Source organism: Theobroma cacao, chromosome 6 (assembly GCF_053813885.1).
Source record: "Theobroma cacao isolate CCN51 chromosome 6, ASM5381388v1, whole genome shotgun sequence".
NCBI classification, from domain to species: Eukaryota; Viridiplantae; Streptophyta; class Magnoliopsida; order Malvales; family Malvaceae; genus Theobroma; species Theobroma cacao.
Window position 1 is genome coordinate 1,883,934 of NC_142644.1, and position 16,869 is coordinate 1,900,802.

At 34.3% G+C, this 16,869-nt stretch overlaps 1 protein-coding gene and 1 long non-coding RNA gene across 2 annotated transcripts; one reads left to right on the forward strand and one right to left on the reverse strand.

Annotated features, from left to right (window-relative positions):
* The first annotated feature begins 4,008 nt into the window (after nt 1-4,008).
* SKOR (STELAR K+ outward rectifier) lies at nt 4,009-15,050 on the forward strand. The gene is made up of 14 exons (XM_007023084.3): nt 4,009-4,344; nt 4,453-4,710; nt 6,581-6,805; nt 7,157-7,220; nt 7,953-8,292; nt 9,979-10,274; nt 11,159-11,239; nt 11,815-11,913; nt 12,328-12,549; nt 12,728-12,916; nt 12,998-13,073; nt 13,171-13,465; nt 13,707-13,828; nt 14,693-15,050. The coding sequence occupies exons 2-14, from the start codon at nt 4,481-4,483 to the stop codon at nt 14,932-14,934; spliced, it is 2,481 nt and encodes an 826-aa protein (XP_007023146.2). The 5' UTR covers nt 4,009-4,344; nt 4,453-4,480; the 3' UTR covers nt 14,935-15,050.
* Nucleotides 14,133-16,269, reverse strand: LOC148761963 (uncharacterized). Its single transcript, XR_016026951.1, has 2 exons — nt 15,325-16,269; nt 14,133-15,292 (listed from the first exon to the last, which is right to left on the reverse strand). It is a non-coding gene; the product is annotated as an uncharacterized LOC148761963 (long non-coding RNA).
* Nucleotides 16,270-16,869: the final 600 nt, after the last annotated feature.

Consider the following 16,869-nt stretch of genomic DNA (forward strand, 5'->3'; position numbering starts at 1 on the left):
AGCAAGCTTTCGGGTTGGACATTAAGTAATGATGTTTTCCTTGTTTCAGTCACTTTTTTCTTCCTATTGTCTCAGATTAGCTTGAAGAACTCACTACTGTTTTTTAATGTACAGCCCAGTCACGACTTTCACGAAATGCTGTTCAACTCTTCAAACCAAAGCAATTATAGAATCTACTTATATATTCAACTTGCTAAGGAGAAGCTGCTTATTACTTGTCCATATATGCTCTATGAGCTTTCGAAACCCTTGAAAAGCAGTCCCATCCCATCTTCGGAGAGTACCCAAGTGGAGAGAGAGAGAAGCATCAGCCATTTTTGTATTTGCTTTGATATAATTATTACGGGGAGTATATATAAAAACAGGTAGCCTGCGGTTTCTGACACCGTCAGCTCCCATTCACTTCAAATTTAATCCAATGCTTGCCAGCCACGGCACCATCTTACCAACAAATTGGTAAGAGAACTTGAAACTTGAAAACTAAAGGAATAAAGGGTTGCTGCTTTGGACAACCTAACATATGTTACCTGTGGTCATCGTAATAAACTATATGTATATCTAAATATAAGCATAGTGTCTTATCGGCAATAGATTAAAATAAACGACAGATGAGCAACCAAAAGAAAAGGTCAAGTCCCAAACTCTCCCAGCCACTGATCTTCCATAAAACCGAACCCTAACCACAGATCTTAGTGGGAAACTAATTATTTGTCATCTGGTTGCTTATGTCACGAAATCGCTGCACTTTCGTCAAAAGGTTATACTGATGGGATATATAGTGTTACATATTGTTAAACATGTGATGGAAATATTTTATTTATCTTTTTGAAACATTTGATGCGATTTTTTTTATTTAATTTGGATTGTGTTTTGTTGCTGTCAATCACCTTATTTGTCTTTTTCTAAAGGTGCCTGACGTGAATTGAATATGCTCTAATAACATTTTGTCATGAACATTATTTTTTTTTTAATGTTAAATTTGATGAGATGTATCGCATTTACATTTATAAACTTTTTAACATCTCTCTATTATAAAATTGAATCATTTTGCTTACTCTTTCTAAAACATTTGATATGATATTTAACGATTATTTAAAAAATTAAAAAAATTTTACTCAAATACTATTTTATCATAAAGCATTATTCTTTTTTTTTAAAAGTTAACCGAAGATATATATAACATTCAGGCTTATAAATTTTGGAAGCAAGCATTCAGGTTGGTAATTAAATAACGATGCTGTTCTTGTTCCAGTCACTTTTTTTTTTCTCTCTATTTTCTCAGACTAGCTTGGAGAACTCACTACTGCTTTCAATATGCCACCAAGTCATGACTTCCACGAAATGCTGTTCAACCCTTGAAACCAAAGCTATTGTATGATCTAAATATATTCAACGCGCTAAAGGATGAGCTGCTCATTACTTATTCATAAATATTCTATGAGTTTCGAAACCCCTTGAAAAGCAGTCCCATCCCATCTTCAGTGATTACCCAAGTGGAGAGAGAGAGAGAGAGAGGCATCAGCCATTTTTGTATTTGCTTTGATATAATTATTACAGGAAGTATACATAAAAACGGGTAGCCTGTGGTTTCTGACACCGTCAGCTCCCATTCAATTCAAATTTAATCCAATGCTGCTGCCAGCCATGGCACCATCTTAACAACAAAATGGTAAGAGAACTTGAAACTCTAAAATTTTAAAGGAATTAATAAAAGGGTTGCTGCTTTTCAAAACCGACCACATGTCACTTTGGGTCTGTGCTCCTAAATCCAGTCATAAACAAGTATTCATTACCATAAACTATGTATGTACATATAAATACAAGCATAGTTTTTTTTTTGAAAATATAAATACAAGCATAGTGTCTTATTGGCATTGGATAAAACATAATGACAAACTCTCCCAGTCACTAATCTTTCCATAAAACCAAACCCTGACTACTGATCTGAGTGGGAACCCCACTAAGGAGATGTAGCCAACCCCCAACCGTCAGAATAATTAAGCCAAGTCCAAACCAGAAATTTAACACTAATATAATTAACAATAAAGGGATGGAGTGAGCCCATGGATTCACGTTCATCATCATGCCACTTGCATTGCATTGCATGTCACTGCCACCACACTTTGACATAGTGTTTTATGACTATAGCTGATACTGACGTTGGTGATCATCATAATTTTCCAAATGGTTGTAACTCAACTTTTGAGCTATGTCCAATTGTTAGGGTTTGAATTGGAAAGTTAGACCACTCCTTAGAATGAAATTAATTCATTGCTTTGTTTATATATTAGTTGATAACATAAGACACATAGAACACTAAAAATGTCAACAGATAAAGTACAATTTATTTTTTTACTTTAAATCTTATAAATACTCAATTAAATTATAATTGGACGAGATATGTCCACTGATTTGCTTAAAAACCCCACGACACCTGCAGTCCCAACCACTTTTAAAAGTTTCATGAACAAAACTTTCTAAGCCATTCCATTTTCTTTTTTGATGTTGGACATTAGAGAAACCAAACAAAGTAATCCCATTGGTAGGGATTTTGAAAGCAAAAAAGATTGTATTAATGAATTACATGGAGGGGAAAAAAGGGTTGGGCCTTTTTCTCCTATCTGTCACTTTAATCTCAATGTCAGTCTTGGTTTTCCCCTCTGACCTGTAAGGCTCAGATTGTCCTTTTCAAAAGTTCAATCACATCTTGAGGGTTCTGGTTTCGTCCTTTAATTGGGAGGAAGAGATTGGATTGGCATTACGTGGCTGCAGGGCAATTTGCCTGGCAAAAGGACAGTCTGAAGCTTGTGGAAAAGGTTCCAGCTAAAGCAAGTTTCTTTGGCAACTGGAGCAAAAGGAAACTGCTTACTTGTAGAAACTTCAGTATGTGTGTGTGTGGATTAAGAGAAGAAAACATGTGTACCATATTCAACTTCTCAATGATTCCCAATAATTAAAAATTAAAGAAAAATTATATAAAAAAGGTAAATTTCACTAATATTTGTTATGATTTTAACTTTTTGTATGATATTATGTATTTTTTTTTCAACTATTGCTCTGTGGATTTTTTTTTCTCAATTAGGACTCTGCCAATATTTTTTATGCTCACGAGATTATGCTATTAATTTTACTTAATAAAATTATAAAAATTTCTTTAAATATGAACAAGTAAGTTAATTTTGAATTGAAGGTACTTTGATAATTTTATTAGCTAAATTAGTAGTTTAACTTTTGTGACAACAGAAGTGACCCATAAGATACTAATTAGGAAAAAAAAAAATCTATAAGGCCCTAATTAAGAAAAAAAATCACAAAGCATCATCTGAAATAAAAACCAAGATTTATGATAAGTTGCAAAGTAATTTATTTAATTCTTATATGGGTCCAAAAAAAATGAAAAAAAAATGAACAAGTAAAATCACAATAAAAAAGTTTTATAGGTTACAAAATTATCATCTATTACATATTTCTCAACATAAACTTACTATAGATTTTCACGATATTATTAAAGTTTTTCTATATATGATGAACTTATAATATGTAAATTATAATAAAAAATATTATTTTGTGTCAACGAAAAACATCCGATTTAATCACGTTTTCAATACAAACTTTCGATTTTGATAAGTTCTTAAACAACAATAGCAAAACGTTCGATGCAGATGAACTTATAATTATCCAAAATAACAAGAAAGACGTGATTTTATGCGAAATAAAAACATGTACAACAGATTTTCACCGGTAATAAGTGACACTTTTTTTTTGTGTTCTTATCCCCATATATAACATGGTACAATTTTTTTAATGTGATCGGCTTTGCTATACTTCTGATGATTAATGTAAGTAGTATAAAATATTAAACTATGAATAAAAGTTTAAATCCAAAACGACAACCGTATTTGAGCTGTTTAGCAGCCGCCACCTTGCCCGCCTCTCGTTCTTGTCTCCTCTCGTCTCGTCGCCATCCTCCACAAATCATAACCTTAAAAACCAATTGCGCTAACACCTCGCTTTGTTCTGATAGCAAGTGCGCTAGTCACCCATTTTTTCGATTTCTTTGACTTTTATGGTAAACAAACAATTTATCGTCCTTTTTTGTCTTTATAAATCAGGCTCCCCAGTTTCTTGGCTTCTTTGTCTAAACCCCCCCATACCAGTTTCTCTTCCCACTTGTCGAAACAGTCGATCCAAAACTGTTTGGGAACTCGGAAAGTTGATGTGGAAATGACCCATCGGCCGTTTTCTCGGCGTCATTGAGAGAGAACAAAATTTTTTCAACCCCGTTTTTCTCGGTTTCTTCGTCTCAATCTCTAATAACAAATTCAAAATAAGCCTACGTTTACGGTTAGCCCTCCCTAACTTTATCATCGTTTACAAGTAATTTCTCTTGCTCTTGTCTGCTTTGCATCATGGATCGCTTAATTTTTGTGCTGTGATGTTCATTTGATGTAGGATACAGACAGATTGGGGGAAGCTGGGGATGGGGGAAATCAATGGCATAAGAGATGAGAGTCCTGCAAATGGGGAAGAGTACGACTACGAGGTGGAGGAGTTGAGAGATAGAATCCAGTCGTCAAGAGGAAGCAGGTTTGATCTCATAGCCAATGAGTTTGGTTTGGCCCCTGCTCGTGGTCGGAGAAAGTTCAGCCGTCGAACTGTAATCGACGGAATCAAGGACCTTAGAGGCTTAGCCATTCATCCCGATAACAGGTCATTTTCCTTCCCCAAAATTCACTCACTGCCATTGCCATTATTATTATTATCATCTTTGAGTTTTCCTCTTCTCCTTTTTTGTCTTGAACGATCGACCTCCATTAACGTTGGCCTAAGCTTAATCCAAACAAACCCCCGGACCCGTCCAGTTGATTTGAGTTTTAGAGGTAAGAGATGAGAAAAGCCGTCGTTCCCGCCATGCCTGACACGTGGCGGTAAATGATTTCTTTCAATCGCTGGCTTGTTCACAGGTGTCCTAGCTGTCATGGTCACTGCTTTTGACTTTGGAAAGTGACAGTAATCGGACGGCTGTAAACTTGTTTTGCTAGTTTGATTCGATGAGGTTGTCAACCTTACAAAATACACAAACCTAACGGGATTACGCCACGCGGTTTAGGTACAGTGTTTTGATCTTATATCAGCCAGGTAAAAGATCATAAAAGCTTTATAAGCTCGAATTCATCGGATTAGTTTTTAAAGAAAAAAGTAATAATTTTGTGACAAAAATATCAATAAAGTTTGACTCAATTTAAATTCGATTTACATTAAATATCTTAAGAGAAAGAGATAAACCAAATGATCGATGATATTAAGTGAAAAAAAATATCATATAAAATATTTAAAATAAGATGATCAATGATAACGAGAACATGTTGGATCGAAGTTTATAAGTAAATATGCTCTATGTCTTATAAATTAATTTTTTTAAAAGGAGATAAGGATGCTGTGACTGTGGGAGGTAGAGACAATGGCAGGTAGAGAGAATTTTTGAATTTGTCACGGTGGAGTGAAAGACAACCAATTACTCCGGACCACGGTTAGACTGTGACCCTAAAGAAAAGCCTTAAAATGTTTCTTGTTTTTGAAGAAGAAGTAATTACTTAATAAATATTTTTAATATTTCAATTCCCAACCTTGATAAGTACTTATAAAACAATTTCCACATGAGCTGCTTGATGCTGGTGCTTACGTGACAGTCATATCACATGGCCATAGATATTCTTGTGCTAATCCAATTAATTTCTGGGCCTTGACATTTATTACTACTATTTTACTATTCTCTTCTAATCAACTCTCATATTTTATTTATCATAACCAAATCGAAATTTATCCTTGTCCTTCTTGTTGGATTTTATAGATTTTCCATGTTTTTCACTATTGTAATAATATTTATTTTTAAAAAGTATTCGAATAGTTAAATTGTCGAATATGTTATATTTTTTTTTAAAAAAAATATGATAAACATGTGGAGACAAAATGGATCCCGAAAAGATTTTTTTTTACCATAAATCTCATCTTGTCTATTTTAAAATTAAATATTCCCACAGTGGTAATAAAAGTTTAATTGCGGATAATGAATATAATGACGGAAAACTTAACTAGTATATTATGTTCCTAACCCTGCTCATAGTAAGGATTAGTAAATTTCAAAATTTTCTTAAATGATTTCATATTTATGTTTTCTTCTACAGTAGAAGGGATTCCATCATTAAGAAATAGGATGGATTTTGAATTTATAAATAAAAATCTTCATTTAACAGATTATCTTTGGATTGAAAATGTTAATCCGTCACAAATGATATCACTTTTTTTACTATTGTGAATTTTCTTAAATTACGAGAACATTATATAATTAAGTAGATAAAATTTAAATTTTACGAGATGAGGTGGATCTTATATTCATAAGTTAGAGTTTTCTCTACTTAACAAACAGGTTTTTGGACCATCGGGGATGAAAGGTCGGCCTTAAGTAATGGGCCGTTTACCTAGCAAATTAAAGGAGGGTATTTGTTTTGGGATTTTCATTTTGCTTTTACAGTTGATTTTTGCATGTGAAGTGAGAGAAAATATTAAAATCTAAACGCAGGTGGTATCGAGCGTGGACCAAGTTCATACTGATATGGGCATTGTACTCTTCCTTCTTTACTCCCATGGAGTTTGGGTTCTTCAGGGGATTGCCAGAAAATCTTTTTATATTAGACATCGCAGGACAAGTAGCTTTCCTTCTTGACATTGTTTTGCAGTTCTTTCTTGCATATAGAGACAGCCAGACCTACCGAATGATCTACAAGCGGACCTCCATAGCTATTCGGTCAGTTCCTCTTTTCTTTTGTTTTTACTTTTACGTGGAAAATGGATGATGTTATATCTTTTCACAACTAAGCCATCAGCAAAAATTAGTAAACCGAGGATGAGTTCAGAAAATTGTTTTGATTAAACAAGTTGGTTTCTACTTGAATGGCTAAAATCAAGCTAATGGATCCCAATTCTTGTTTCACAGAGGGGTTATCAATATTCTAGTACTAATGTGGTGGACTTTTTGCTCTATTGTATCTTAAGTATGTTTTTTCCATTTTCTTTTTCACCCTTGGATTACTGCATATCACTCTAATCTGCTACTCAGCCTTGTACTGCTTTTTTCTTCTCAATGGTGTCATTGCAGGTACTTGAAATCTAGTTTTGTCATTGATTTACTTGGTTGTCTGCCTTGGGATATTATCTACAAGGTATCGCCTTCTACCTCCACCCTCCACTTTATTTATTTATTTTTAATTACTTAATAACATCTCATTGACTAAAGAAGAAAATCTTTTCAGGCGGTTTCTGGTACTTGTGGGGGTCTTCCCTTTCTTTTTGTATGCGTGTTCTTTCCAAAATTTTGGCTGTGTAGATGCTACCAATAATTTTGTGCTTTTGTGCATATGTGTATCCTATTTCTATATTTTACAAAACATAAAATTTTTGTGCTCATGGATCATTTAAATGCTTATTGTGACTCGTTTTCATTGTGAATATCTTCTATTATCTCCATGGTCAAATTAGGAAAGCTGTTGTAATAACACTGAAATTATATTTCACCTAAATCAGAAGATTCTAATGAATTCAATCCTGATATTTGGCCCGTCAAACACCTCACGGTCCCCCACTCCTTTGCACCCTCATGGTTTTTCCTTATGTATTTTCGAAAATTAGTTTGTTTTATCTATGTGCAGCATATCAGTTAGATACAGTACTTAATCTAACTTGAATCTTTTCTATATGCATGGTGATTAAGTTTGTTAACATACATGCTTGGCAAAAGTTCCCTGTTAGACAGCTGAAAATATCCCTTGCATGAGATCTTTTCAAAAAGGAAAATGGGGGACTACAAAATCTGCATGAATTTAATGATTACTTTGAGCTGTAAACTTACTGTTGCAGCTTTTCAATAATCATTTTGAGAAATTTCTTTTAAGCAGGCTTCTGGGAGAAAAGAAGAAGTGAGGTATCTCTTATGGATTAGGTTATATCGGGTTCGCAAAGTCACTGAATTTTTCCAGAACATGGAGAAGGATATTCGAATTAATTACCTTTTTACGAGGATTATAAAACTCATATTTGTTGAGCTCTATTGCACACATACAGCAGCTTGTATCTTTTACTTTTTGGCTACCACATTGCCTCCTGAAGAAGAGGGTTATACATGGATTGGAAGCTTAAAGTTGGGGGATTATAGTTATTCGCACTTCAGAGAAATTGATCTGTGGAAGCGGTACACAACTTCCATGTATTTTGCCATCGTCACAATGGCTACTGTTGGTAAGTAACCTTTTTAAATTACTTTATCCTATATATTACGGTTATTTTAATTTTATATTTCCTTTTCTCAGTAGTTTTACGTTTCTTTGACCTGGAGCTAAGCATATAATTATAAGAAAAATTCAGGAATATTGTACGTTTCTGTGGTAAAGTGTACATATTGTCGGATTTTACTGAGGGGATTTATTAATTTTATATTTCTTGGATAGGGTGTTGATTTTGACACAGTAAATCATTATATAAAGCATTAAAGTTAGCACAAGCTTTTATGGTCGAAGTAATATCAAATTATATCGTCTCCTTCCCTTTTTAAGTTAGTCAAATAATGTGAAAAGTGTGTGCATTTTGAATTTAAATATGTGATGATCGCAGGGAGAAAGAGATAAGTCTGGTAAATAATCATTAAGTTTATGCTCTAAATCAGTGAAGCCTGAAGGTAGAGTTTGAAGACTTTCCATAAGTTGCTGAAGGCCCAATATAGTAATGATGTAATTGTAGCATTTGGGTTTTTGATGGTCTATAGGAGGGAGCTAATTATGAGGAGTCTGTACGTAATGTATATCATCTAATTTGTTTTATCAATATATAGTTTCCTTTTTTCTTTTCTGGGTTGGTCAAAATTGACAGAATCTAACAATGCATAGTTTCAAGGAATAACAGAATTTGGTATTCTTTAATAGCTAGGTTCTCTATATAGTAGTGATGTAATTGTAGCATTTGGGTCTTCGATGGTATGAGGAATCTGTACATAACATATATCATCTGATTAGTTCTATCAATAAATAGTTTCATTTTAAAATTTAAATTTGGCTCCAGCTATTATAGTTGATTTAGACATGGATCCCCCTGGTTGAAATTAATTCAACATCATGTATTCTGTCTTGGCTGAGTAATGAGACATTTCAGTTTCTAAATAAACTACACAACTAGCACTGACTATGCAGGCTTTACAGCTTTCAACTAGGTGGCCATTCTCAGTTGCCTTTTTCTATGTTTCTTTTCTGATAGCTGGTGAAATTTCTATAGCAGCTCAACACCTTAGAACAATTATTCAAGTAGAACCCAAAACTGAATATAGAACTTTGTTCTTTCTGCATGTAAAGCCAAACATGTAAAAGAGAGTACACATTTCTATGATCGACTTATATGGTTTTAAAGTTTAGTATTTCCAAACTCTCAGCAATATTTAATTTCATAAGAAGACAAGGATAAATTCTTCTTCATAATAATGAGGCAAAAGGTAAAGTTAGGTGTTCTTATAGTGTCGATCCAAGTATGAAACATGATTGTTTCTCTCTTTAGAATCATATTATTGGAATTAGTTTTGGAGGAAGGATATAGATTTGCCTGCTAGTTCTGTAAGGAGCAGTTTTCTTTCTTTCATTTGCTGATACTTTGATACCATGGAAAGGCTGTTCAAAGTACAATAAATGGGGTTAGTTAATATCTAATTAATTGAGATCGAGGGAGGAATGGGATACCTACTTATATGCATGGTTGCCATCCTTTGATTCATTATGTTTCAAGTGATATGCATTGTTCTCCTAACATTGTTGTACAGAGATTATATTTGTGATATTTAATTTCACAGGAAATTGCTAATGCTCCACACTTTGATGGTTACAGCATTTGTTACTTCAGTTTTGTTTTAAGTCCATGCTAAATTAGTGTCCTCTTTTGTAACAGGTTATGGAGATATACATGCCGTCAATATGAGGGAAATGATATTCATAATGATCTATGTCTCCTTTGACATGATTCTTGGTGCTTATTTGATTGGTAATATGACAGCTTTAATCGTAAAAGGATCCAAAACTGAGAAGTTCAGGGATAAAATGACAGATGTTATTAAGTATATGAACAGAAATAGACTCGACAGAGATATCCGTAATCAGATCAAGGGCCACTTGCGCTTACAGTATGAAAGCAGCTACACTGAGGGTGCTGTTCTTCAGGATATCCCCATCTCTATCCGAGCTAAGGTAATGTATAAATAATATGCAGTCAACTGTTTCTTTTATTAATTCTGTTTTCACAAATACCATTTTAAATGGAAACGAAATAAGGAGAGAAAAAAGAAATTCTATCTATATGAAGAAAATGCAAATGTTCCAAACTTGGACAACCTTCTATTAAGAAAGGTAAATTCTCCCCTCATATGCAGCTAAATTCCCACAACACTTTCTGAAAAAAAAAAAAATCCTTGTCCATTAGTTTCCATTCCTGCCTACTTGTGAACTGGGATTAAGTAGGACAAGACCCATGACCTAATGTGGTGAGCATGTTCGCAATTTAGGCTTCTCCAAATTTATCCTAACTAACTTTGGGAGCAGTGTTGAGCTCCTGAAGGCTGAAAGGAGGTATAGGCACTGAAAACAAGGTCAATTCTTGAGATAGAGAGGCCCTTTAGTGAAATCAAATATAAGCTCCTTCACATGAATTGATGAATCATTAAAAATATTCTAGGATTGCTCTCTAATATCGTTAGACCTCAAAGGAAACACCAACCTCAATTTGATCTTGGTAAACGACTTTTTTTGCTAATAAATAAATTAGGTTGTTAACATGTTTCAATACTAACTTTGGAATCCTTACTCTTCGATATTGATATTGTTTTTTGAAGATTGATCCATAGATCTAATATTTCAATTACAAATTAAACTAACAAAATCTTTGTTTTTTACTTGTGAGTGAAACATTCTTATGGGGATGTATTATCTCAATCATAATGACTTGAATAATGTCTTTTCTATTTGTGAAAAGATATTATTGTCTCGCAATCACATCTATCTTTTGGGAGGTTTTCTATCCCTGGTGATTTTCCTAATGCTCTATATGTTTGTTGTTGATTCTTTTCCTTATGCAGATTTCCCAATCTTTATATATGCCATACATCGTGAATGTCTCTCTTTTCAAGGGATGCTCTGCAGAATTTATTAATCAGATTGTAAGTTAGTTTCTGTCCTCAAATGATGGATGCCAAGTTGATTAAGAAGTGAAATTTCTAATATTGCTTCCAGATTTGGTAATGCAGGTTTCGTTTGTGCAGCACAAGGGTCATTTGTGCTTGGTTGTGTTCAACTTATTCTGCACTCTGTTTCATGCAGATGAGTTGTCTAATTGAAAAAATTCAACATGTCTGTACGCCTATGAATAGGACACAAATATGCTGGGCCCTGAAAAATGCATTCCATTGCAAGTGGGCTAAGCCTGTATGCACGCATGTCTGTCTTCAGATAATAACTTCACTGCTATCGGATGTAGTATTAGTGTCCTACATCAGGATCATTGTTACAAAAGCTTATTTGAAACACCATGATCTATCATTTTAATCTAAGTAAATTGGTTGCTTGCACTCAATAATCTTTTAATGCTATAAAAAATGTCGTCATATTTTTTCCCTGTCCGTATCTGTATCCACATTCCACCCTCACAATTAACTAATAAAGAAGGAAAAGAGATAAAGAAAGAAATAAATGTTAGTTATAAAGTTAATTCTTATTGTTCCTTTTGATCTTGCAGGTTATTAGGCTCCATGAAGAATTTTTTCTCCCAGGAGAAGTAATAATGGAACAGGGAAATGTGGTTGATCAACTTTATTTCGTCTGTCATGGTGTGCTGGTATGAATCCTTATGCCTTACATCATGTGGTTAGTCAAATATATTTTGTTAATACATGTTCTTTTCATCTTCTTCTATTCCTACTCGTACCTTTTCCTACGTATCTCCTAAGCCATTTGTTTGATTCCCGTAAGCATGAAAACATATATGCATGTGGCTGATCATGTATTTGTCAACTTGAAGTTGCTGCTTCCACTTGGTGTTCACCTGCTGGAATTGGCTTTCGAATATTTTCCATGCTTCAGAATGTTATAAATGTGCTTCTTCATATCTCTGTGGTTGTAATTCTCATTCCTCAATATCCTGTTATACCTTTTTTTTTTCCGTAGCAGCCCATAGACTTTTATTGGATTTTGATCTCAATGTTATCATAAATTGATTTAATGGTGCTTAACCCACGGTATCTTTGTATAGGAGGAGGTCGCTATAGGGGAAGATGGATCAGAAGAGACTGTTTCTCTTTTGCAACCCAACAGCTCATTTGGGGAAATTTCTATTCTCTGCAACATCCCTCAGCCTTATACTGTTCGGGTTTGTGATCTATGTAGGCTTCTACGACTGGATAAGCAATCATTTTCAAATATCCTTGAGATATACTTCTATGATGGAAGGAGAATATTGAACAATCTTTTGGAGGTAATCTTGTTACCTCATATCTCTATTGCTTTTAACACTGTTCCTGCTCCTCTTATACTCTTTATTGGGGAAAAGTGTATGCAGGCTGGGTATCAATCAATAAATCAGAAAGTCATTTCAATATAAAAAATTGATTATGCATTTTCAGGCTGGCCTCTGATTATACCTAAATTTGCAGGGAAAAGAATCCAATCTTCGAGTTAAGCAACTGGAATCAGACATCTCATTTCATATCGGTAAGCAAGAAGCTGAACTAGCTTTGAGGGTGAATTGTGCTGCATATCATGGGGATCTGCATCAGCTTAAAAGTTTGATCCGGGCTGGAGCTGATCCTGACAAAACGGATTACGATGGAAGGTCACCCTTGGTAAGTATTATGTGAATGGAAGATTTTAAGTTGGTCTTCAATGGAAGCTTTCATCTAAAACCAAATGTTTATTTTGAATAGCATCTTGCTGCATCAAAAGGGCATGATGATATTACAAAATACCTTATTCAACATGGGGTAGACATCAATCTTAAAGGTAATTATCTTTTATATTTTAAAATGTTACCTTGATAAATTAAAGTCTAGCTTGTACCATTTCATCTTCAATGCTGATAAATTAAATTTTTCTATAGATAAGTTCGGGAATGCACCCTTACTAGAAGCGATAAAAAATGGACATGACCATGTTGCTGCTATGCTAGTTAGAGAAGGAGCTTACTTAAACATAGATGATGCTGGTAGTTTTCTATGTGCGGCTGTTGTAAAGGGGGACTCAGACTTTATTAAAAGGGTTTTGTCTAATGGGATTGATCCGAACTCTAGAGATTACGACCATCGAACCGCACTTCATGTAGCTGCCTCTGAGGGCTTATATTTGATGGCAAAGCTTTTGATAGAGGCTGGGGCAAGTGTTTTTACCAAGGACAGGTACATTCAAGACATTCACGTTGCTTACTTTTATGAATGTTATCATGATGTTATTGCTTCTAGTTATGCTTTAACACTTAAATATATCACCATATAAGCCCCCTAGAAGTGTACGCTTGCTGTTTGAAAGATCTAGTAGAAAAGGAGACCTGGTTAAAGCGTCATAGATATTTGAAAACTATCTATCTTGTTGATGCTTGGAATCCTAACTTTTTTTCAACAATTACGCTCTGCTCTGCAGATGGGGAAACACCCCACTTGATGAAGGCAGGATGTGTGGCAACAAGCATTTGATCAAGCTACTGGAAGATGCAAAATCTACTCAGTTAACAGAATTCCCTTATTGTTCACGAGAAATTACAGGTATTGCTGAATCTGTGTCATCAGATTCTGTCTTGTTAAATGAAACTAGGAATTCTTTGAAATATGTAGTAAAAGGCAAACGGGCTGCTGAACAACTTTGTTTCTCTGAAGGGAATTATAAAAAAAAAAATTAACAAAGAAATCAACAGAATATTTCAGATTTTGGAATGGAAGGATGCCTTTCACTTGATCAGTGTCATTTACTGATCATAGCTGGTCACAGCTATGAAATACTGGATTTCGGCATCAAGTTAGTAAAAGGACGTTTAAACCTATTTGAAACCAATTGTCCTTTCCTTAACCCTTTCTTGGCTGTTGTAAACTAAGCAAGTCAATAAGAATTGTCCGACTTGGTTTAATATATTGACTAGAAGTGGAACTCACCCTATGGGAATCTTCTTACTGAAGTTCCAAAATAGTTTTACTAGTTGCCTGGTTCAGATCCATTAGGGAGTGTTAGTTGAAAGTATAACATGAAAATACTACCCAACCTTTGAGGGAAAAAAAATCAGGGATGAGATAAATATGATTCTGCCCTTACTTTCATTGTGTGCATGTAGTTTTACCTTTTATTTTCTGCAGTGGTAAACTTTGATTTACTTCAGTTTACTGATCAGAAGTTGGCTCTACCAGTGGTTACTAACCACTAGAACCTCAAGGCTGCACCAATAAACCTGGTTATCAGTTTCGATTTCCAGATTATGAAAGATTTCTCAGTATCACCTCCCCTGTTTCCCTGCTGAAAAGAAATCAGATTATGCAATAAAAGATTAAATATGTGACTAAGTTAGTTTGCAGTCTAATGGCTGCTAAGGTAATCCCATGTCTGCGTGCTAATGGCAGAATTTCTGTGGCTAATTTCAGATAAAATGCACCCAAAGAAATGCACGGTTTTTCCTTTCCACCCACAGGAAGCTAAAGAGCAGAGAAGACATGGAATTGTCTTATGGATCCCTCACACTATTGAAGATCTTGTTAAAACTGCTGCTGAGCAGCTAGAGTTTCCAGACGGTTCTTGTGTATTGTCAGAAGATGCAGGTAAAATTCTCGATGTAGACATGATTAATGATGGAGAGAAGCTGTATTTGATCAGTGAAACACATTAGTTCCTAATATATGGTTGTTGTAAAATAATAGTGTTGTTCTACGTTCTTGCATCACATCCACTTGTATCTGTCATTTAGCAGATAGCAAAGGTATTGCATCTCTGCATTTACTTTAACATGTAGCAATGCTGCGTGGTATGGTTGTTGTAAATAGTGAAGAAATTCAACCATTCCTACTACTACTATTACTACTACGACTACTCTTTTTATACCAAAAAGACAGGACTAGTACTAGGACATGATCTTGAAATAAGTCAGTTTTTGGTTTTATATGCTGAAGAATGCATCGCTCATTGCAAGGCAGCAGGCAGGTTGTTCCTTTGTGGTTTTTGGCCCTAACTGATGAGCTAACAAACCACTTGGATAAGGGCATTAAGTTCTGTATAGCACCTTGCACGATGGGTGGTTGGCATGCTGTGTCACAGGCTCCCATCTTCAATCCAAAAAACATTCCAATTAAGTAAAAGAAAACCTTTATTTATAAGTGCAAAATCTGTCTCATCTCTTACTAATATGAGATGGGACATGGGACATCCAGGGTTACAAACTCTGTTGTGCCAACTCCGAAAGGCTATAAGAAAATTTTAAGCTTCTGAAATCTTCTTGTTTAAAACTATGGGAGTGAACATATAGGACTAGGATTAACCCATAATTTTTTGCCTGTTTTGGCTGTTATATTCCCATTTCTATTACAGCAAACAACAAAATATGAGCTAAGGTTATGCCTTTCAAAGCCTTAAATTAGGTAACTTACAAGACTCAATAAAGAAAACCCTCAAGGAAAATAAGGATACTTGACAAATTTCAGAGAAGCAGAGCAGTAGGAGTAATAATACCTAGGTGTTGTGAAGCTCTACTAGACATAAGACAATCAACTTCAACCCAACCACCAGCAGAACAATACTAAAAACACTTCCATTCCACCATTGTTATACCTGCAAAGATGGAAGAAGATTCATGCTGCTCGTATGTGTTGAAGCTGCCGGAAATGCTGCTGGGCTGCTGCATTACTGCTAGTAGCAGCATCATGCTTGTCGTCATCAGAGACATTGGGGGCTGATTCATAGCAACCTAAAAGCAGAGCAAGAGTTTTATTCATCAGAAAACCGATCAAAGGAAGAGAGGTGAACAGACTTATGGCTCTTGTGAGGTTCATAATTCTTATTTCTTGTGGATGCTCAGAGCTTCGCAATAGTGAAAGAATTATATTCAGAGAGGATTATTGCGTGCTCACTAAGCCACAACCCAAGAAAAATGAAGATGCTTTTGTCATATGTCAAAGCCAATATTGATATAAAAATAGTAGTTAATTCAGCTAAATAAGATACCTTTTGTTTCCACGTAAAATATTTTTTGAGAATTATATTTATTTAAACAATTAAAAATTTATTTTAAATATAAAAAACTTTACGGATCAATGAAAAAAATTCCATTGATTACGTAAAATATTTTACGCCAAATATAAGATATTTTTTAGATAACTTTATAAACTGTTTAGATTTAAAACTTATTCTAAAGTGTTTTTATAGTTAAAATTTTAAAAATTTAAGATGAAAAATATTCTTTACAAAACAATTTAAATATTAAATTTTTTTTTGACAATTTATCTAAACAACCAGCACCACGTAAAACACAGATAAGCTCATGATTTTCCTGGTGGCTTTCCTTCTGTTGCTTTTAAGCCTTTTGACTGTTTGTTTAGGGGTCTCTTTCTTATCATCAAATTAGTAGAAATAATGCTAGGTGTCACATATGTAAGTGGCACCAACATCAATCTCATCTTGAGTATAGATTCGAATCAGTCTCGCAATTATATCATTCAAAGTAAAATTTAAAAATTATCATCTATTTTTTATATCGAAATCAAATAAATCGTAAATCTCAATATTATCAAAAAAACTTGATTCGAAAATTTAAATATGAAATAGAGAAAGA

Bases quoted from the DNA above. Each gene is read 5' to 3' on its own strand.
- SKOR (XM_007023084.3), top strand. From the start codon at position 4,481: ATGGGGGAAATCAATGGCATAAGAGATGAGAGTCCTGCAAATGGGGAA. The intron at 4,711-6,580 runs GTCATTTTCCTT...ATCTAAACGCAG, and splicing joins GCCATTCATCCCGATAACAG to GTGGTATCGAGCGTGGACCA. The intron at 13,466-13,706 runs GTACATTCAAGA...TCTGCTCTGCAG, and splicing joins AGTGTTTTTACCAAGGACAG to ATGGGGAAACACCCCACTTG.